The sequence below is a fragment of the Cnephaeus nilssonii genome, assembly GCF_951640355.1.
Source record: "Cnephaeus nilssonii genome assembly, chromosome: 12".
NCBI classification, from domain to species: domain Eukaryota; kingdom Metazoa; phylum Chordata; class Mammalia; order Chiroptera; family Vespertilionidae; genus Cnephaeus; species Cnephaeus nilssonii.
The window spans coordinates 14,193,196-14,216,591 of NC_137083.1; the positions used below are offsets into that span (position 1 = coordinate 14,193,196).

At 41.1% G+C, this 23,396-nt stretch overlaps 1 protein-coding gene across 1 annotated transcript in view; it reads right to left on the bottom strand.

The window, feature by feature from the left end:
• The window catches only part of DNAH11 (dynein axonemal heavy chain 11), a 201,131-nt gene that overhangs the window by 115,408 nt on the left and 62,327 nt on the right, over positions 1–23,396 (bottom strand). The window contains exons 31-40 of the mRNA XM_079786504.1: positions 18,260–18,391; positions 16,278–16,438; positions 14,947–15,103; positions 14,686–14,831; positions 11,710–11,826; positions 8,812–8,950; positions 5,317–5,409; positions 3,933–4,127; positions 2,794–2,871; positions 276–408 (exon numbers count right to left, since the gene is read on the bottom strand). Coding sequence (XP_079642630.1) covers positions 276–408; positions 2,794–2,871; positions 3,933–4,127; positions 5,317–5,409; positions 8,812–8,950; positions 11,710–11,826; positions 14,686–14,831; positions 14,947–15,103; positions 16,278–16,438; positions 18,260–18,391 — 1,351 coding nt within the window. The remainder of the gene's footprint in view (positions 1–275; positions 409–2,793; positions 2,872–3,932; positions 4,128–5,316; positions 5,410–8,811; positions 8,951–11,709; positions 11,827–14,685; positions 14,832–14,946; positions 15,104–16,277; positions 16,439–18,259; positions 18,392–23,396) is intronic.

The window sequence follows — 23,396 nt, forward strand, 5'->3', positions numbered from 1 at the left end:
CTGGTTAACACGAGCCCTGACATAACTGATGTGGGACAAAATACACAACTCTGAGCACAAACCTGCGTATTTTGCACAAACCTGCGGAATGCAAACCAGCCCCTTATTCAAATCCAGCTTTAATTTACAGGCTATAAATGCTGCTGTATCTCCAGTAATGCAGACACATAAGCAGTAAATCTACAACTATGACTAAAATTGGCTTGAACTGAAAAATGGCTTTCTGGATAAAAATGAGAAATTTTTAGCACTTCAGAAGGGGAAATGCTACTTGCCATCTTTCCATTCTCGGGTAGTGTGATGTATGAAACCAAAGAGTTCATCTGTTGTCACAGCTTTAGGGTTTAAGTCATTCCAAATGGGTTTCTGTTTCATGTTAACATATGTTCGGTACAGTGTTCTCAAAATCTGAAGGGAAGAAGGAAGAAAAAAAAGCTAAGAAAATTAATATTAATGTAAGCCAAATGGAAAGCAAAAAATTTCAGATGATTTTCCGTATTCATTATATGTTCCTAGATATTCTACGTGTACTATGACTGAAAAAGGAAAAAAATTTACATGCGCACATTTCATTACCATCTTGAACAATTTAATCCTGCCATCCTTAGGATCAGTTCACTGATTCCCTGAACAACGTAGACTAGAGAAAGTCACTCTATCATCTGAGGTTGTTAACCACACATGCAAAGTAAAGGACTATTTATGTGAGCAAGTGTTCCTGTTCATGCTATTAAAATCCACTCTGCCTGTACTATTTAGATTGTGCTCAAAATTGAGCTTGCATCAGAATCGCTTGGAGCAAGCATGTCAAACTCCCGCCACATGCCTCATTTGTTTGGCCGCGTTAGCCTTTGAGTTTGACATGCTTGGCTCAGAGGGTGTTTAAACACAGACCGCTGGACCCAATCACGAGTTTCTGATTCCGTAGGTCTGGGGTGGGACTGGTGAGTGGCCTTTCTTAGAAGGTCCCAGGCGATGCCTACAATGCTGGTCTGGGTGTGCTTTGAGATCTAGGATCTGGAGCAATAATTCTCAGCAGCAGATTATCCTGACTTAAGGGAAGAGGGCGTGTTACTGGGCAGGTAGTGGTCAGAGGCCAGGGGTGCTGCTAACCATCCTGCAATGCACAGGACGGGCCCAACGACAAAGGGTGAGCTGGTCCCGATGCCGGCAGTGCTGCTGCTGAGAAACCCTGACCTGGATCGTGAGGAAAAGAAGCCTTGAGGATGAGAAATCGCAGGACAGGTGCTCACTGTATGTCTTTGATTCATTGACACCTTCACCCAAATATCTGCTCCAACTACCCTTCTTGCTTTCTCCAAAAAGCCATGGGTTTTCTTTTAGATGTTTATCATCCTGATCTTCTCACAGGGGTTTGGAGGACTGGCAGACAACTGCCAAATGCTTCAGAATAAGGAGGTGTTAAATAACATGGCCCCGAGCTTGGGTGCTCTAGTTACATCAGCTTAAGTAAAGGCTGAAGAGAGAGAATTCGTGAAGACTAGATGAAAGCAACTGAATGTCTTAGGAATAGTAAGCTGACATTTTTAGAAACCATTAATCTACTGAAAATCATATAATTTAATTGTTCCTTCCTTAAATCACAGTCAGCATCGGAAACTTACTCTAATAAAATAATTACAGGCCTTTCAGATTATCAACTTTAATATTTCAATTATTACATTTTTCACTAGAAAGATCCCTATACAGGGCCTCCCTTTACAACTGTTCCACTCTGGGTTCAGATCCTAATACTGGCAAGGTCTCTATACACCCATGCTCAGTCTCATATGCCCACACTGATTATCTTAGTCATTGGCTACTAAATATATTTATACTCAAGCACCCTAAATTAAAAATGCATGCATTTCTGCATATACTGTCTACCAAGTAAAAAAATAAGTAAGTTATCAGGACTGTCAGTAAGACCAAGCAAAATCAAGCAGTGAACTAAAAATGGGAATAATTATACCCATGGCATGTCATCACTGATCAGAGGAAATCACACATCATGCACCTAATAGGTATCTCATACTGTGCATAACAGGTATCTCAAAAATGTGGTTTCTGCTGCCTCCCTTTTTCCTGGCCCTCTAGAGTTCTATATTCTGAGAGAGTATTGAAGAGAAATGTGTTTTCTTTCTTTTTTTTTAATATATTTTATTGATTTTTTACAGAGAGGAAGAGAGAGGGATAGAGAGTTAGAAACATCGATCAGCTGCATCTTGCACACCCCCTACTGGGGATGTGCCCGCAACCAAGGTACATGCCCTTGACCAGAATCGAACCCGGGACCTTTGAGTCCGCAGGCCGACGCTCTATCCACTGAGCCAAACCGGTTTCGGCGAGAAATGTGTTTTCTTAATGACATTAAGGAGAACCTATCATAACTTGGAAAAGATGACAAAATAGTTTTGATAAATGTAGGTGGGGCCAATCGGACCCTGCAAGGCAGGTATCTTACTCTCGAGTCTCTCAACCTGTTAACTTTGGATAAAAGAATTCAGGCAGAATTCCATTATTGAAAGATGCATAAAACAGAATGCCATACATATAAATGAGTGAAGAAGATGCTAAATAGCTCATGTAATGTTCTGTTTGTTACTCTCCCGGTCTCCAATACAGAGGAAAACAGTGTCCGTCGGTCAAAGAACAATAGTAGAGACTCAGATTAGCTCTAATTATGGTGGACTTCACTGAAGGGAACCCCTAAGTAGAACTGAAAAGAGCCCTCCCTCCCCCCAAAAAAAGTGTTCTTCCCAAGGTTGAAAGCTACCAGGCAGTTCACTCTACCTGACTCTTCCCGGTGCCCGCGTTTCCAACCACAAAGACGGAGTGCCGCACGGCCAACAGCTCCTCCAGCTGGACCACCTGCAGACCAAACAGCCATCACTGGTTTCCTTTCAGGCGTTTGTGGTTAAAAACAAACAAAAAACTACCCATTGTTACCCCATTCTTTCCTTACAATCGAAGCCAGTCCCCACTGACAACATTATACAGGGTGGGGCAGAAGTAGGTTTACAGCTGTGAGTACACAAAACACAGTTTATTCTTGTATTAACTGTTATTATTGTATTATTTCTCCATCGGAACACCGCTCCTCAGGGAATCCCTGACACAGGCAGAGGGAAGTACAGTGGGACCGGGACATGGCAGGGGCTGCTCACAAACTCGGTGACTTCATGATACTGAGCAAAACAGTGCCCGGCCAATCATCATCTGCCTCTGAGTCATGACTTATATCCTTTAAAGCAGCGGTGTGGAACCTTATAAATAATGATTTGGATATTTATAACATCATTCACAGGCCAGACAAAATTACTAACTTGAAAATTAGCCTGCTACATTTGGTCAATCTCACCCCTAATGCCTTGGCAGGGCCAGACCAAATGATTTCTGGAGCGTTATACGGCCTGCGGGTCGGATGTTCCCCACCCCTGCTCTAAAACATCTAACACAGAGACTCTATGTATTGTAACATCCATGTACTCACTATACCCAACTTGAGCACACAGATGCACATGCCTTTAATAAGTCAGAGGGTGTCATACATGTAGAAACATCTCCCCATTAAAACATGTACTTATGGTTTTACTCCCAATTTTCTCTAAACTGGAGAGAAAAGAGCAAAATTAATTTTTGATGCATGCCACCAAGAAGGAGCAAGTAGTTTTATGAACAAATAAAAAGCATGCTTATATTTAAAAACAAGACTTAATCATATTTGTGTTTTCACCTTCTTAGAGGCCGGGACGACAAACTAGCTATATTCACTTGAGTAAAGACTGCCATATTAGAATGCCTTCAAGTGTGTGTTAAGATCATATTGAGGTTAGGGTAACGTGTACATCGCAGTCTTGGTTCAGTGTCACTTAACCACGGGACTGTCACGGCACACCCCAGGGCTCCAGGACAAGCAAAGGCTCCTGTACTTTGAGGATGAAGCTCTCCTCGGGCTGCAGGCGGAGCTCCAGGGTGGACTGCCTGACCATCTGCTCCAAGTGCGGCGCCCTCCTCCGGGGCACGTCCAGGGCTGGAAACAGGTCGCCCACCAGGCCCAAAAACACGGGGATGTCGTCGGTCACTATTTTAGGCATATTGAAGTCCCTTAATGCTCTCATGAGGACCTAGAAGAGAGAAGAGAGATATTTAAGAAGCCAATACAATGTCGAACGAACACCTAAATAGCTAACGATGTTGTTGCTGCAAGGTCACGTCAGAACATGAGAAGGCTCTGCCGATGCCATGGACACCCCCCAACAACAGTCATCAAGGAGGCTCCGTTCCATCCCTACCAGTGATCTGCTCTGATCCTGAGAGAGGGACTGGGCCCTTCTCTCCTTAACCCTCCAACTCCAGGATATAAATGAATCGGGCCCATCAGATCGTCTTCCTCAAAGTACTCAGAGAACCCCAGAAGAATAAACTCAGCCCTTTTCAGTGTGGGTTTTTGTTGTGTATTGGCTGAAAACCAAAGAGGGATTTCGATTTTCAAAGCAGTTAACTTGACCATTGGGATGATTTATACAGAAAAGGTCAAGCATTTGAACAACAATAGCATAACAAGAGAACAAATAAAGGCAAGAAAATCCTGACCTCATCATGAACTATGACTGAGAGAAGAGAGAGATTGAAAAAAAAGAAGAAAAATCACATCATAAATATCCTTTCACATAAAAAAAAAAAACTCTCATAGGATAGATCTATTTTTTCAACTTCTCATTTACTGCAGGTGTACAGAGTGCTGTATATCCATGCTCTCACTTCTTATTTACTACAGAAAAACGGACATGTGGCTGTAATCATTTCTTCCTGGAGAGACAGTGCCCTAGAAGCTCCGAATAACCAACGAAGCATTGCCCTGAGGTCAGGGGATCAACCTTCCTGCTCCATTCCTCACGTCCATCTTGCATGCTATGAAATGGACATACCTTCTCCCATTAGATTATGTCTTCACTGACTTTTTCAGGATTAATACCCTGGGGTTAACCAGATTTTCTAAATGTTCCTCAGAGGAAATCAAACAGCGATTACTGAAATATTTGATTATGACTGCCAAAATATTATTTGTAGCTGACATTTCAAAAGCACTTACACAATCACATTTTCTTTCCTACACTCCCATCCTTTACTCAGGGATACCTGTGATCTTTATTATAACATCAGAAATGCCAGTCCTCGAAATAGCCTCCATTAAAAATCCAGGCTATGTTCTTAAAGGTCGTGCTATGCGTGACCCACCACCCAGGTACACCCTGTCACTGTATGAAGCCATTTGGCTGCGCACTGCACAGAACCACATTGGTATTGCATTACCTGATCTTCGGGTCTATTTTTATCTCCTCGTTTCAGGGAGCCAGCGACAACCAAGACAGATTTAACAGCACGAAGTCCCCAATCATAATGATCCTAAAATCAAAACACAGGCAAATTTTCTCAGAAACTGTTCGAGGGGGTCAGATTCTTGTTCCAGAAGTAAAGGCTGAAAGCTAAAAGGGTTCAGATAAGTACATGCTTTGATCACGTGAAGTACTCTTTCCCCCTCTTCTTTCAAATTGTGAAAAGCATGTCCCTTCAGCTTCTTTCACCTGATTCTCTGCCTCTGTCAGCAAATTTTGTCTTCCCACAGCATTTCGTGGCCGCATTTGCCCGAGGCTCCATCCACCTCCCTTGCCCTTCTCTCAATAGACCTGCTAACTCAGGAGTTCACCCACTTCCATTTTCACCTCCATCCAAAGGCGCACGTATCCAAGTTGTACAGACAACTTGTTTCTTCCTGGGAGAGACAATGCCCTAGTCCCGCACCCCCAGCCCGAGGTCTTGGGTTGCCCTCATTATTCTACCTCTTCATCTCTCCAATGTTCCAGCCCTCATGTTGGCACTTAACACAGTCAAAATGTGTTCAATAAAATTCAGTTATAAACCAGTACCGCTTTGAGCTTTCCCTGTCGCGCCCCCCCTACCCCCCCCCCAACACTGCCAAGGAAGATTCTTCTCACAGGCTCTGAGCTTCTGGAGAACAGAGCCTGTATTTTATTTGCTTTTGTCTTCTAGGTCCTGGCACGGTGCCCTGCACAGGCCAGGTGCTCAGTAAAGGTAAGTGAATGAACTGATTATCCATAACCAGCCTTCTCTGCCTCCTCACTACAATCCACACAGTAGCAACACCCCTCTCACATGTCTCTCAGCTGTGCCTGTGCAAAACTCACCCCCTCCAAGCCTCAGGGTCACCATCTGTAAAAAGGCAGATGAAAGTATCTACCCACTTTACAAGGTGTTGCCAAGTAAAATGCGTTAGTGCTGTGTGGCCAGTGAAACAATCTACACTGAGTGGCCAGATTATTATGATCTCTGAACACATAATAATCTGGCCACTCGGTGTATATCCTATATAATAAAAGGCTAATATGCAAATTGTCCCCTCTACCAGGAGTTCGACCAGCAGGCAGGCCGGCCAACCGCACATGTCCCCTCCCCCTGGCCAGGCTGGCCAGACCCCACCCATGCACGAATTCATGCACCGGGCCTCTAAAATACACACACACACACACACACACACACACACACACACACACTGAGTGGCCAGATTATGATGCGTTCAGAGATCATAATAATCTGGCCACTCAGTGTATACCGGTATAAGAACAAGCCCTTCAATCACTAGTGGGGGACAAAGTCAGTTTAGTGGGTCTTGGCCATCGATTTTCTCAGTTATAAAACAAAACAGAACGGAATCAAGACTATCAGAATGCACTGCAGATAACAATAGCAAGAAGTGTCTGGTGAAAATTTTTGTTTCAGTTGTGTACATATGTGAGTATGCCACGCCTCAACTGAAAAAGCTTTTTTTTTTTTTACTGTGGGCCCTGGTAAAAATCATTGGAAAGCTACTGATGGAGAAGTAGACTGAGGCTTGAGGAGGGAAGGAGAGGAGGGAAGAACCAGAGTTTGGAGGCCAGGGAGATTGGGGCAGGGGCTAACTCACTGAAGCAACAATATTAATGAAGAGGATAGAGGAGAAATTATCCACATAAAGATTTAGTGACTGTCCTAAACATTAAGCCGTGCAAGCAACTGCTAACAAAATCTTCACCATTGTCCTTATATGTTTTTGTTGGTTGTTGTGTTTTTTTTGGTCAAAAAAAATGTCCACTGGTTCTTTTCTGATCCATCCCTCCAGCTTAAAAAATTATCGGTAAACTGTGCTCCTAACTCAGCAATTCTGTCCTGGCCAGATTTGTCTGCCTCATGTCATCCACGACATTTCTCTGAGATGGGAAACTCTCTCCTTGCCTGTTCTGCCTTTCCTCCCAACATCGTCCTCTTCTAATTGGCTGGAGGTGTCCTAGAAAGGATTAGCAAGAACTAAATTCAAATCCTGCTCCCACCACTTGTTGGCTGTGGACTTTGTGGACAGGTTACTTTACTCCATTTCCTCTTCTGTAAAATAGAACAAATAATGCCAAATTCATAAACCTCTTGTAGAGATCTAAAAAGCTGACACATGCTAACTATTCAATAAACATTGGTTCCTTTCTTCCTTGAAACTATGATAATCTTTTCACCCTCTACTGTATTCCAATTTTTATTTCATGTAAATTGAGTCTCCTATGGAAGTTCTTTTAAGTCATAAATCTGAGTGTTTATTTCATTTTTTTCTGAGACTTCGCCCCTTCATCACCATAAAAAATAAACATATTACCTTGGATACAGTAGATGCTCACTAAATATTTAAATATCACTACTAGACGTGAATAGATAGATGCAACTCCATGTTTCCCGAGGTCAATGACATTTTTTCTTCTGAGTTTTTCCCATTATAAAATTAAAATGGACTCACTGAACAAAAAGTTGTTACAAACAAGAATAAGAAGGAAAATAAGAAATACCACAATCTTACCATCCAGAGACAAATGTTAAAAAATCACAGATATTTTCCAGTCACTTTATATGTATATGAAACACATAGTATAATATAAAATACATGCAAATTATATATTACATCTACAGTTTGATATGCATTGCCATAAACATTTTTCTATATTAAATTTAATATAATTTCCCCCCAGAATGTAAACTTAACAGTTATTAAAATGACAACATGAATTTCTCTGATTCTAAATTTCACCAATACCTTTATCCTGGAACAGCTTCAAAATAATGTCACCAGGAATTAATGAAAGATCAAAGGGCCAAAGTCAAAGGGGGCCCAAGAGCTAAGTTTAAAAATAATGATGCTGAAGCGAGTTATCTTTGTGGCATATCAGCAACTTCAACGAAATGGCAAGAAGTTGATGACAGAGAATAGAAAATACTTCGGTTTGACCCATTTCAGAGACTGGGGTACTGTAGAGCAAAAGTTAAAAAAAAAAAAAAAAAAAAAGCAAGCTCTACTCCCAAATAAAGGAGTACCAGCAAATGAGAAAATGTCAATGGAACATTTCTTGAGTTCTCCAGAAAAATCCGTTTTACCCAACTCCCATGGACAATGATATTCTCACCAACCAAGGGAGGCATCATCAACCTCCATTTATAATTGTAACAGTGGTCAAGTTTAAAGAAAGTCACATAGCTCACTGACAAAAGCTTTATTAGCTACAAATTAAACATGAGACTTACAATGTCTCAAGTTTAATTTCAGAAAAAACACATTAAGAATTGTAAAATACAGATTTTCAAAATTTTACGGAAAATATAAACGTGCTTCTAAATGTCTAACTCATTTGAAAGATAAAGGACACAGCATCTGTGTCTCAAAAGCTGTTTCAAGGGGATGTAAACACCCAGAAAAAGTAACACAAGGCTCTTCACCTGCTTGGAGAGGAGCTCCCTGCAGAGCGTGTACAACGTAATGAACTTGCGGGCTAACGCGCGTGCATCCACGAAACCTTCAGCGACTAACATGATTTCACAGATCAGCTCAATGTCAGGGGCCACCATGGCACAGGGTCTGAAAAGTAAGTATGAGATTTAGTTTTAAAATGTGGTAAGGCAGTAAGTACAAACTGCTGAAAATGAGTGATTCATCTGTACCAACACTCTAACCATTCGCAAGCAGGTCACAACTACCTCTGTCAATCACAGCTAACAAGACCCTTCACTTCAACTAAAAATAAATAAATATTAGTTACTGGATACATAGAAAAAGATGGCAGTCTGAAAACGGCAGAAGCACAGGTGTAGTGTTTGCTGATTTGCCTGGAATAAATTCAAGAAGAAATAAAAAAATCAGAATAATTCCATATCTATTAAAGAAATTGAATTTATCGCTAAAAAGATTCCCACACAGAAAAATCTAGGTCTAGGTGGTTTCACTGATTTTAAGTCTATTAGATATCTGAGAGGTAAATAATACCAATCGTATAAAAACTCTTAATAACAAATAGAGAAGACGGGAACATTAGCCAACTCATTGCAGAAGGTGACCATTACTCTGATGCCAGAACCAGATGAAGATATTACAAGAAAAGACACTACAGACCAATATCCAACATGGCATAGATTTTTAAATCTTTAATGAAATAGTAGCATATTGAATCCATCAATATGTATAAAAATAATATCTCCTCACCAAGTGAAGTTTATCACAGGAATTAATATTGACTTGCTTAGCATTTGAAAAATCAATATACTTTAGCACATTAACAGAAAAAAAGAAAACCTGTATGAAAACTACAAATCAAATCTTCTAGAAGAACACCTAGTTGAAAATTTTTGTAACCTGGGGTTAATCAAACTTTCCCGACTGTGAGAGGAAAATTATCAAACAGCCTGATAAATATTTCATTGAATTTAAAACTTCAATCTTTGACGAACACCACTAAGAAAATGAAAATACAAGCTACAAATTGAGAGAAAGACATCTGCAATAAATGTATTTAATGAAGAAATTGTACCCAGAACACAGCACTTCACAAAAGATGGCAAGGGAATGGCCAGTTACATAAAAAGATGTACATCATGCCCTGGCCGGTGTGGCTCAGTGGATAGAGCGTCGGCCTGCGGACTCAAGGGTCCCAGGTTCGATTCTGGTCAAGGGCATGTACCTTGGTTGCGGGCACATCCCCAGTGGGGGGTGGGGGGTGGGGTGTGCAGGAGGCAGCTGATGTTTCTTTCTCATCGATGTTTCTAGCTCTCCCTCCCTCTCCCTTCCTCTCTGTGGAAAATCAATAAAATATATATATTTTTTAAAAAGATGTACATCATTAGCCATCGTGGAAATGCAAGCAAAGCCCACAAAGGCAAACCACCCCATACCTATTAGACTGGCTGAAACCCCAAATCCTGACAATACCAAGTTTTGACAAGAATGTTGAGCAAATGTAAAATGCTACAAACCATCTTGGAAACCAGATCGGCAAACTCCAATAAAGTTAAACATACATTTTCCATGTGACTTAGCAATTCAATGCACAGACCTTTGCCCAAAAGAAAATGTATGTTCACACAAAGCTTGTACAAGGAAGTTCACAGCAGCTCTATTCAGAATAGTCCCAAGCTAGAAACAGCCCAAATGTCGACCAAGTGGTGGCTGGGTAAATAAACTGTGGTACGTGCATGCAGGAGAATACTAATCAGCAACAGGAAGGACCAAACCACTGGTACACTCGAACTTGGAAGGACACCAAAACCATGATGCTCAAGGAAAGAATACAACACAGCTAAGTACATGCTGTATGGTGTCATTTACATGGACTCTAGGGAAGACAGACTGAACCTGAAGTCACAGAAAGCTCATCGGTGGTGTGGGGATTAACTGCAAAGGGACAAGAGCACTTCAGGGGGTTGGAAATATTCTATTTCTTGAATGTGGTGGTGTTTTTGCCAACCACACACTTAAACTGGAGCATTTTACTGTATGAAATTATACCTGAATGAAGTTGGTTTAAAATATGAGTTAAACGTAACTGGTTCAAAGGCAAACAGCACAGGTTCTCTGAGTGACTGTTAAGAGGTATATCTATTGGTAAGTATTTTTGGAAAGGAGGTCATCAATAGGCACTATCACCATTCACCCAGTAATTCTACACGTTGCCATCTATTCTTGGTGATAATCAGAAATAAGGACAACTCTTTATGTGAAGAGAGGTTTATAGCCTGTTATTTTAGGATCATAAAAAACTAGGGGGGGCGGGCACAAACCCTGTATGTCAAGGGGATGGTTAAGAAAAGTCTGAACAAGCCAGGGGAGAGACTATTTTGAAGCTACATAAAATGGCCTTTCCAAAGCAAATTCAATACTATAATAAACTACTTGTGTCAAAATATTAAGTAAGAACTAAAGAAAAATTATGTCTAACCTACTATCTTAACTCCATAAAATACGAATTATAAGAGAGAGTAGAAAAAATATCACAATCATTATTTCTGGGTAGTGAAGCTGCAATTTTTTTCTTTATTCTTTTCTGTATTTTCCAAATATTCTATCACTGGTGAAAATTATGTTTATAATAAAAATATCACTACACAAAATCTAGTATTAACTGTTCAAATGTACTGTGACTTCTAAGGCATGACTTTGAGTCTGGTTTCATATTTCCAAAGCGTTCATTTATCATGGAGAAAGTCCTCTCCATAAAGTGATCCCTAAGAGAGAACGAGGGGCTTTCCACAGAGTCTCAAGTAAAAACACATCATTGAACAGTGCAAACCAGCAACGTTAGGTGGCATGAGCGCTCCAGATGCTAAACCGCGAAGCGTAACACTTGCCTGAAAAGAGCTTTGAGATTTTCCGGTAATTCGGCTCGACCAGCATATCCCGGGTTCATGGTAATAAATATTCCAACTGACGGCTTCAGTGTGATAGCTTCCCCGAGAAATACAAATCTACCATAAGAAGAATGTTGATGAAATTAAACGTGTTCACTGAATATGAATGCACATTGACAAATGCAAACCACTGGCAAATGCAAACATTATTAGGAAGCTGTTTATTCTGTGTAATTTTCTCTAAAATTCATCAGCATACATATTTTGAATATGCTCTGAAGCATGTTTATTAAAAATGCACTCCATCTCCCCAAAGGAACCACAGATCTGGGAAGTATTCTTTCCTATTTTAGCATAGCCATACAAAGCTAGAATGTAAAAATGAGGACTTGACTACTTGAACAGTCAATAAAAGGTGAGGCCATTTTTGCCTTCCAATGTGGGCTGCAATTCTTTGAACGAGATACTGCACAGATAGAAGATGCCTGTGTTAAGAGGAGAAAGGATCTTCTTGCTCAGTCTTTATTTTATCTCTTTGCTCGTCTTCCCTCCCTCCTTCCCTCTCTCCCTTCTCTTTTTCAACAAATACCCATTGACAACACAGAGAGGTAGTATAGTGACAGCTAGCTCTGGAGCATTCAGAGACCAGCTGTATCATTTTAGGAATGTCCCCTCATCTAATTTAAAAAGGGATAATAATATCAAACACCTCCTTGGATTATATGAGTATTAAAAGAGATTATGGATATAAATGGCTAAGAGTACACTGCCTAGAACATGGTACATACTCAAGAGATGTTAGCTCTGGCTATTGCTACTATCATCACTTGAAGGCACTGGAGAAGCAGTGAGAGATTTTCAGCAGGATTTGCAAGGGCCCAGAGGCTACTGAGGGCCAGGGCAATGGAATGGCAAAGGGCTGTAAGGGTCAAACTGAAGGATAAGTAGAAGGAAACTTTCACATGAAGTAAATGAGACAAGGTATAAGGCTGTTCTTGTGAGAAAGGGGAGGACTAGAGTAGGTAAGGAGCCAGGCCTACAACATAGAATGAGGAGGGGAAAAAGCCACCATTTTTAGGACTCTGAGCTTCTTAGGTACTTAGAAAACTAAGAGAAGGTACATTATGGATAGCCAAGGTAAGAACGGAGAAATCTTTATTCCTAGAATATCAGATAGAGGGCCTAGGAGGGCTTCTTGTGGAAAGGGAGTGGCTAATGGTCAGCACAGCAATAACCACAAGTCACAGGTATGGACCTCGAGAGGGTAGAGCCAGCAAGATGCTGAAGACTCTGTGGGGAAGGCATGGTCCCAACTCTTAAATCCTGTGTCAACAGAACTTAGTAAAACACATGAAATCACAAGGAGCCCAGCCATCTCCATATGGGCTAGCATGCAGATGGACAGGTTCAACTCATATGTATGCAGATGTGGAGACACGGGAGGCTATCAAGAGGTATGGGGGCAGTTTTCAGAAATCCTTGCATGGGTCAGTTGTATAAGTCTCCTCAAGAAAAGATGGCTTCCAATGACATCTGGGTTACATCAAATAATAAGATTTTAACTAAAAGTTCAATCAAATTGTCAGGGAATAAAAGAGGCAAGAACCTAACTTCTCTAACATGGCATTAGAGTAGGGGCCAGTAAGGCACAGGAATCTGGTATCTCAGAGCCACATGGCGGAGGGACTGGGAGGTGTTCTAGAAGGTGGAAATAAGCAGCTGTAATTATGATAATAACTGGAAACTTCACATTCGGTTCACAGGTTTAAGGGGCTAGATCATCTTTCCCTGACGGGGAGACTGAAATGTTCCTAGTTGAGCAAAATACCCTATAAAATAGGAGGTGAATGGGCAGGTCAGATAAATGAGATTTACATTATTAACTGTATACCAAAAATGTTACAACGAAAACCACAACTGTGTACTATAATTATTTCTCAAATTAAGCCATCAAATCAACTCCTATTGTCTTTTATCTTTTGGGATGTGGCATTGTGTTGGGAAGTGGTTAGGTTCTGGATATATTTGGAAAGTTTTTGGCACAAGCCACTGGAAGAAAATGAGGCTATAATCTATTGGGATGGGGCAACTAACAAAGCAGGTGTTGGTGAAAAGACCAGAATTTCTACTTTGAATATATTAAAGATGAGAGGACCATGAGACATCAAATGGAGTCTTGAGATGCCCGTACAGGCATTGCCTATGTAAGTCTAGATGTCGGAGAAACAAGGTCTGGGCAGCTGGTAGCCAGCAGCATATAGGTGGTATTGAAGGTCATGTGACTGGATGAAATCACCAAGAGAAGAAGCATATATAGAGAGAGAAGTCTAAAGACTGGGGCCAGTGGCACCCTGAATTAATAGGTCATGAAATAACAGTATTAAAAAGTAGCTAACAACCATAATCAATAAAAATAATAATAACAAAAAAACAATAATAAGAGTATTTAATGGTGATAAAGAAAAAAAAAGTAGCTAACACTGATACTTACTCCAAGTAAGCATTTATCCAAGTACTTTATATTTAATCACCACAGTAATCTAACAGGTAAGTACTATACTTTCCCCCATTTTATCGATGAGAAGTAACAGCCCTGAGGTGGGAAGACTGGTAACCTGAAACTCACCAGAAGAAAGTGTGTCCTCAGAAAGGAGGGGCTGAGTAAGATGCTGCCCAGAGGCCAAGTAAGATCAGGATTGAGAACTGATCCCTGGATGTAGCATTCCAGAGTGTGTTTATTTTTTAAGTGATTAAAATAATCTACCTTTGCTGTATTCAATGCTTTACAACAACTAGTTAAAATATGGGAGGTTATTCTAAATAATTATTCAAAAGTAACTACCCTCTCTTATTTGTTCCATTTCACAAGACAGGGAGAGGCAACATAGACTGCAAAGGTGAAGTTAGTTCAGTGCATCACTCCATGTTTACTGCATTACTACACGTGACAGAGGAACAAAAGCCCTGTGCGCTCACCTCTTTCTCCTGTGTCTGATGGCATCGTGTATCATTTTCACTTGTACGGCCACCACGGACAGAACTTCCACAGAAATCCGGTTGAACTCATCGAAGCAGCCCCAAGCTCCCGTCTGCACCAATCCCTTGTAGATATTTCCTATGGACTGAAATGATGGAGCGAGGCATGAAGAATTCGACAGAGGGGACACTGGAGCTATTATTTCGAATCATTTCGAATCAGGAACAATGTTAGAACACATCATCGCATAACTAACTTACTTTGTAGTCCATTTGCTCTGAGCAGTTGAACACATAAACCATCATGCCAAGGGCACGTCCAAGGTCTTTGGTGGTTTCGGTTTTCCCTGTACCCGCGGGGCCAGCTGGAGCCCCACTCATGGTTAGGCGAAGTGACTGAGTTAGAGTAATGTAACACCTTTAAGCAACAGAAAACACATATTACAGTCTAGCAGGGGATTTCTACAAAACATAGAGGGCAATCCAATTTGCTTTAGAGTTGAAGAAGTCAACATCTAAAATGGGGCAGTAGTACACAATACTGATATGCCTTTGATTTGTTTGTGGCAATAATACGAGTCAGGATAATATTTCATATTCAATTTCTTTTAGGTTGGTTGTTGAACGATAATAGAGAAAAAAATATGTTGCTTTATCTGTTTATTTGTCTCATTTCCTAAGAGCTAGGTACTTGAATACAAATAACACCTGATTTGTAATGCTACAGACTTTCTGATATTTCTAGGTAAAAATACTATTAATATGGTAGATGACATCTCAAACTATTGTTTATAAAACAAATATAGAAATATTGGACGACTGATGAATTAAACATTGACTTCATTAAACTACTACTTCATGAATACACGGAGATATGTAAATATATATAAACAAATAGTCTGCAAATAATATATACCTACTTCAAAGTATAAAGGAAATATATACAAAGACAAATTATTATATTAAAATGTATTTCAGGAGTTCAGTTTAAATATGTTGCTATACACATTTAGATTATAATACTTTTTTTGCAGGAAAGATTCAGCAGTTCTTAGACTGAGAAAACTTATGCAAAGACAGAATTTAATATTTGTAAAAGAAGGAAAACCCCACAAATAGCAAGTGCCTTAAATGGGTTTTCGGGAGATTTAGGAATTATTTTTGTCTTAGTACAGACAGCAGATCTAGTGGAAAGACATATACTGGGGTTCAGAAGACCAGAGACTAGTGTCTACATTGCCAATAAGCAGATAATCTTAATTAAGTTTTTTTGACATCAACATGCCTCCCTTTTCTCCTCCATAAAATGAGATTTGTTGTCGGAAGAAAGTAAGAAAGTCAAAGGTAAATGCCTTGAAAGATTCAAAGTGCTACGCAAACGGAAACAGTTACTTAAGAAAATGTGCTTCTAACTAAAGTCAACCTTCACTATGTTACTCAACTCATTCGTCTACACACTGCCTTCCTATTGTTTCCCAATCTGTTCGATATTTTCTCTCATTCCTTCCTTTTCAACCTCACACATTTTCACCCAGGCTAGGGGACTTTTCTGGCTTGCTTTTTCCCCCCATCCAGCTCCAACGTATTGTTACCTGTCGGTCAGAGGGGTGATCACTAGTCGAGGGCTGTTTCCCAAATATTCATAGAAGTACTGGAACTGGGCATCGCAAATATGAACAAAACAGTGTTTCCGGGAGTCCTCCCACTGGTGACGAAGTTGAGACAGCCACGCAAAAGCTTGGGGACTGACAACCTAAAAACATACGTGGTCATTCCACGTAAGACACAGATAGCTTTGAGGCATCAAGCTTCGTTTATTAGTCTAATCAACCCTATTGATTCCATTTTATTTCTAAAAACCTCACAAAAGGGAAGTCTCTTGCATGCTACTGCAAACTGAAATTGCATGCAGATGGCTTAATACTTAAGAAATATCTGTGTAATTAAAGTTGTCATTTTGAGAAAGCTTTTATTTTAAAACAATATCAATTTTTTTTCAAGCAATGCTTTTCCCCTTCTTAGGAGTCACCCCAGGACATTTGATCACTTTTGTAACTTTATACTAAAATCAGATGAAAAAATACAGTCTCTACTAATACGACACATAATCCATAATTTTTGAAAGTAAAGGTAAACTATACTTTCAACAGTCCATTCTAAAACCAGTCTGCTTTAATACAGAGGATTCCCACTTCATTTTTATTAAGTTAAATAACAGTATCTTTTTTTCATTGCTATTATTTACTATCTTAATCTATCCATTCTTCTTCCAGTGTGAAAATATAATTCCAGTCTCTTTCAAAATATATTTGGCCCTAGGATCTTTTCGGAATCACTTTATGTTACCAAAACTGTCTATTAATTTGTCTGATATCTACATAAGTCTCAACATTGTCTCCTTATGTGTATTAATCAGAAATTAGACAAAGTCTGTATCTCTTTTCATACAAAATAATGGACATATTTTAAATCACCATTTATCCTTCTGCAAGCAAATCACCACTGATAAAACATAATAAAATATGTAAGAAGGTGCAAGGTCACACTCAAAGTGTAGTTAACAATGTTCATTATCAAAATGAGAATACACGGTAAGTGGTGTTTTGCAAGGATCAGTTTCAAATTAGCAATTAGAGAACATTATTCGCTAATGGTCCTGAGCCTGGATCAAGAAGTATTTTCAAGTTTATGGCTCACACCAAAGAAGCATTTTTTGCACTTTGTGGAGAAAACGAAAATTCATTTTTATTTTAATAACTTGAGAAGGAGCTAGGAAAACCACAGAAACCGTTTCACTATACATGCATTCAAACTGTGAAAGGAATTGTCCTGAGCACCACCACCACTCCCCCCAAAAACAAAAGGGATTTGGAGGAAGCAGGTGATGGGCATGGTATACCAATGCTGTTCAGTAGACAAGCATACCTGACATTTATAACGTATTTTGGAAAAGGGGTGAGAAGATTATTTATTTCACATTAAAAAGTGCCAATATCGAAGAGACACACAGATTTCTTAAAGGGATAAATAGGTGATCTACTCTCAAAGGTTTAGAAAATAACTGCTTTAAAGCAAGTCACTGAGCCTTAAAAGGAAAAGACAAGGTGTGACCAACATTTCTCTTCCTTCAAAAGGAAAATCATCGAAGGCACGCAGAAACGGTTTCAATGACACAAATCGAATTGCTATTGGCTGGGTAAGCCCCCGGGGGGATCGTCACCGGCCAACGGACTGGGGTGACTGGGTGCAGAGAAGCCGGAGACAGAGGCGAACATGGTGACTTCTCAGGCTTCCCCATCCTGGGTTAATCTTTTGGATGATCTGGATCAGAGGCTCCTGACTTGCCAAAACCCTTCGGGAATATCACTTGGGATACCTCTCCTGAGGGTAATGTATTTGCTAACTCAGATCAAACTCACCCCATGTAAGTACAACTAACTTCTCAGGACTGCTTAAAATACACAAACCAAAAAAAAAAGAAGAAAAGAAACGACTTTCTTAGGAGTACTCTTAACAACAAACACCACTTTTAGGAAACACCTAAGAATACATGAAATCCCTACGAACAACTTGCCTTCTGAGAAATGAGCTTTGCCACCACATCCCTGGCGTGGACGTCTATGGTGCAAATCGTCATGACCTTCTGCCTGTCTCCAGGGAGCAGCTCTCCCAGCAGAAGTGCGATCAGTGCATTCAACTGAGAAACCTAGAAGGGAATTTTCAAAAAGCAGGTAAGGGTCACAAATACAGAACCTAACAGCCCAACAGTCTTCATATTTGTAGAGCCCGTTCGTTTACAAAACAATATCAAGTGTTCTCTCAGCTGGCCCTCAGACACCCGGGGGGGGGGAGGGGTAGGAGATGAAGGAGGGATGTTATTAAGTTAAATAATTTAAACAATATGAATATTATTGCCTCCTCCGAGCTGAGACTGTGGACAAAGCGAGAGGCAGGAGCGAGGTCTCCCGGCTGCACTGCATGGACTTCACTCCAGGGATGATGTCATGCAGCCCACAACTGCTGGATCGAAAGGACTACAAATTCTCAAAGGCCAATTTGAGGTGAAGTTTACGAAAGTATAGGAAGAGGCAAATATCGAGTGTTTTATTTGTTTTTGGTCTGGGGGTGGTTCTTGGGTAGGAGATAGTGATGATTACTAAGAAAACATTTGAAATGTAGAGCTTAATTCTTCCTATTCCCATCCCTATTCTTGTTTAGGTCCATCAATTTCCCAGATCAGTATGTTTCAAACTGGTCTCTTCACAGAATGGAATGGAATGACATGGAAGAGAAAACATGGTATTACAGTAGTAAGAATAACATGGTTTTGTGACACTTCAATTTCAGACTTTTGAGTGTATACATACATGAATAAACTTGGTCTGATATGAAGTATGTCTTATTAATTGTGGTCAGAAAGGTTTGAAAGATACTCTCATAGGTGCTCATTTTGTTAGCAAACTTATTTACACACAACATTCTTGTCTAACTCAAGGTTTATTAGAAAAAAAAGAAAGTCTGTTTTATTCCTGGGTAGCAAGTGTAAAACAATACTATCTCCTTCTCTCTTCTGCTCTGTCAAGGACAGTCCATTACAAACTGTTAGCTCCTGGGAGAGCGGGTAACGGGCGAGTATGACCTATCACAGAGGCTCTCAAACCCTCGTAGCCTACTGTCAAAAACACGTTCCCTACGGCTATTATCACATCCCAGAAATCACCGATCACCCCGAGACCGCGGTGCAGCTGAACTGGAGAAGACTATGTCACAGTAGACAGAATGGAGAGAGCAGGCAGGGAGATCAAAACCACAACACACTCCATTTACATTAAATGAGAATGTGCAATGTGCCTGGTGCTGACTGAGCATACAGCCTATATCATCTCATTTAAATCTTCACAGCAACCTACTAGCATCCTAATTCTGCAGGTGAGGAAACTGAGTCACAGACTCAGTAACCACACTCACCAATCAGGGGAGGGGGAACCCAAACCTGGACAGTCTGACTTCAGAGCCTGTGCTCTCACTGGCCCCATCACAGAGATGCCCTCACCAGCACCTTCAAGCTGGGAAACTGGCTGTGCGAGCAGCATTCCGAGGAGACAGGACATCAAACACGACGGGAAGTTGGTTCAAAGGAATCAAAAAATATGCACTTTAGGTATTCAGAATATGCAACAGCCTATAAGCATTCATCTGCTTTCAATATCTTACATCTATAAAATGTAGTTATGTTGTAACAAAAACAAAGGTGATCATTAGTCCCTGTTTGCCATGTTCAATGCTCATCATTCCCCTAGGTTTCAGAGTCCATGAAGATAAGGTCTGTCTTGCTCATTGCTTTGTCCCCAGAGCCACCGACGAGTTGACTGTCAAACAGCAGGTGCTCAATGAGTGTTTCCCGAAACACATGGATGAAGGCACCAGGCACAGGTAAGTTCCTCAAGGAAACTTACACAGATGTTGGTTAGCAAAGACGTGTTTGGCTTTGGATATTTTCTCATCTGGACCCAGATATCCAGTCTTTAAGTCTCAAATCTTAAGCCAGGACCAGTGTTTGGTTAAAAAGGGTTGGTTACAACAACAGTAACATCTTATACCTTGTAAGGACATTTATACGCTCTAGTGCTTTCACAGGGATTGTCTTGTCCAAGCCTCCCTACAACTATGATTTCTCCATTACTGATTCACTTTGTTTTCCCCCAAGAGTTTAGTCAAGTGAAAGATGATTAAAAATACAGCTCATCAACGTTATCTGCACAGCGTCATATGTTGGGGATCTCATATTATCTTTCAAGATGACAGCTACTCCAATGATGCTCTTTTGTAAGTAATAAAATTCTGTACCCACAAAAATAAATAATTATAAAATGCCTGTATTATTTGGGCTGCAATTACTATATGATCACACTATAACTGCATGCAAAGTTTATGATCTGTGACACATAAGCCATCCCTTGGCAGCTTTCACTATATATATATCTCCATCCATCCATATTCTTGCCCTTAATCAAAGCAGTGCCACGTGATTTTCTAGTGGATCAAAGATGTTAGCCTTAAGTCAAATACCCAACAAGCTCCCTGAAACCCCTGTGGCTGTTTTCCTGGAACACCTTGGCCTTTAGCTTATTCATGAGCACAACGCCTTCCCTGACCTCCCACCACCCTTTGCCTATCTCATACCCACCCAATGGTACTGGCCTTCTCTTTGTTCCTCCGTCATGGCTGCCCAAGGCCACAGAAACTGTTTCATTTGCCTGGAGTCCTTTTCACTCTGATCTTTGTACGGTTGGCTTCTTCTCATCACTTAAGTCTTAGCTCAGATTTGCCTCCTTCGATGGGCCTTCCCTGGCCATCCTATTTACATGACTCCCTACGCAATTATTCCACGGGTTTCTATTGTGTTTCTTCATGGTACTTACTAGTGTGCTATCATTCACTTATTTCTCTGTTTACTGTTTCTCTCCTCCACTTGACGATAAGCTCAAAGCAGCCAGGCCCTAAGCTGCCTTATTCAATACTACATTCCCAGACCCAACACAGTGCCCGGCATAAAGCACGTGCTCAGTAAACACTCATCATATGGATGAAGGAAGAAATGAATGGATGACAGCAACAGTACATACCAGGACAACATTTTCTTCTTTCCTCCAATCATTCATACAAGACAAATGTGGTTACTGTTTCCAGAGCGTATAGGCCAATGAAGAATGGAGACAAATAACTACAATTGTTTTTGCTGGAGCAAGAACAAAGTCCTATGAGAACACACAGAAACAGGGCCTTGCCTAATCCAGGGCTGGGAAAGGCATTTTGGAGGAAAGGGTATGTATTGCTAAGACCTAGAGAATGCGTATCATTTAGGTTATAGAGAACGTAGGGCTGACCACCCACAGAAAGCAGCCTGCAGGAAGGTCCAGGATGTAACAGGGGACCTTGTCTGGGAGCTGGGAGACGTCTAGAATGGTGACAGAGGAAGGGAAACAGAGACCAGGTGCATAGGTTCTGAGCGGGAAGCCAGGCCCAAACTTGCAGGGCTCGGCCAGCTTCGTGAAGAGGCTGGTGAGATGCTGCTGAAGGGTCTTGGGCAGTGGAGTGATCATTAGATTTGTGTTTCCAAAAGGAATCTTTGCCTGTCGCATGAAGAACTGGAGGAAAATAAGACTGGAAAAAGAGACCAGAGAGGAGGATGCTCCAGGTGAGAAAAGAGTGGCTGGGCCTGGGATACTAACAAAGTGGTGGGGGAAAGAGTGAGAATTGAGCTATTCAGGGCAACTGAAGAGAGCTGGGGGCTGATTGGGAATTGGCCGAAAGAAGAATCAAAGGGCATTCTAGTGAGAGAAGCCCGTGCAGAGTGGTGGTAAGCTTTTCTGAATGCGGGAACATCGGAGAAGCAGGAAGAACATTTCCCGTGCAGCTGCGGAATCGCTGGAATTTCACCAGCACCGGGCATGGCAGGCTTCCCGGTCTGGGCCACCCAGGCCACTGTGGCATGCAGCTAGAAGGGGCCCCTCTGTACAAGTATTAAATCTCACTCAGCAAATCCATGTGACTGCTAAGTGCTGTGGGGGGCAGCTCCCAAAGCCCTCAATCCCTTCCCCACTGGACAGAACACAAAAATAATGTTCTTCTTGTTTCAAAACAATAGGCACAAGGACCTCTAATCCCAATGTTTCCATGTCAGCAAAATCAGAAACAATGGACTTTTAGTTCCACCAGCGAGAACGAAGGAAACCGAGAGAGACCAGGCTCCGTACCCGTCCCTGCCACCAGGGCATGTGCTGTGGAATCCCAGTTGGCTGCCTTCCTTTCCCCTGGTCATGTCCCACTTCTCCGTCAGTCCTATAGCTAAACCCCAGCACAAAACGGAGCAATGACTGTCAGAGACTGTGAGCATCATCGCCTCAGCCCTGACACTAATGGAAAGGACTGGAGTGCTTCCCCATTAAGCATGATTTGCTCTGCAGGCTTCTGAAAGACATTCTTCAAGTTCGTGAGTTTCTTTCCAACGCTTATATTAGGAAAGCAAAAATGTGTAAAAATCGGTCATCTAAGCTCCCACCTTAAGAAATGTGAAAAAGAGGAGCAGATTCAACGCCAAGTAATCAAGATAAAGCAGAAATCAGCAAAATATAAAACTAACAATGGGAAAAGTCAAAGATTAGTTCTTAGAAAATACAAATAAGATCGGTAAACACCTAGAGAGCACAATTAAGAACAAAACAAAAACAAGAAGAAACACAAATCAACCCCGCCAGGAATAAGAGGATGCCAGACCTTTCAGTTTGCCAAGGACAACGTCAAGATACCCATGTCGACTGAGTTTAAAACTTAGGTCAGGGGGTGGACAAACGTTCTCTGTAAAGAGCCAGACAGTGAATGCTTCCGGCTGTGCAGGCTGCATGGGCTCCGGCATGACTCCGCGTGGCTGATGCTGCGTGAAGTAGCATGAAAGCAGCCAAAGACGTAGGCCATGGACCAGAGTTGGCCAGTGGGCTGTAATTTGCCAGCCACTGAGTTAGATGAAATGGATCAGTACCTTGAATAATACAAATTTCCAAAACTGACACAAAGAGGAAAAACTGCACAAAAAAGCTACAAAGCAGCATATATATAAAAGAAACCAATTTCTAATCCTAAACTGTTCCTCACAGAAAACTGCAGGCCCAGATGGCAACACCAGTGATTCTGACCACAAACTCTTTCATAAA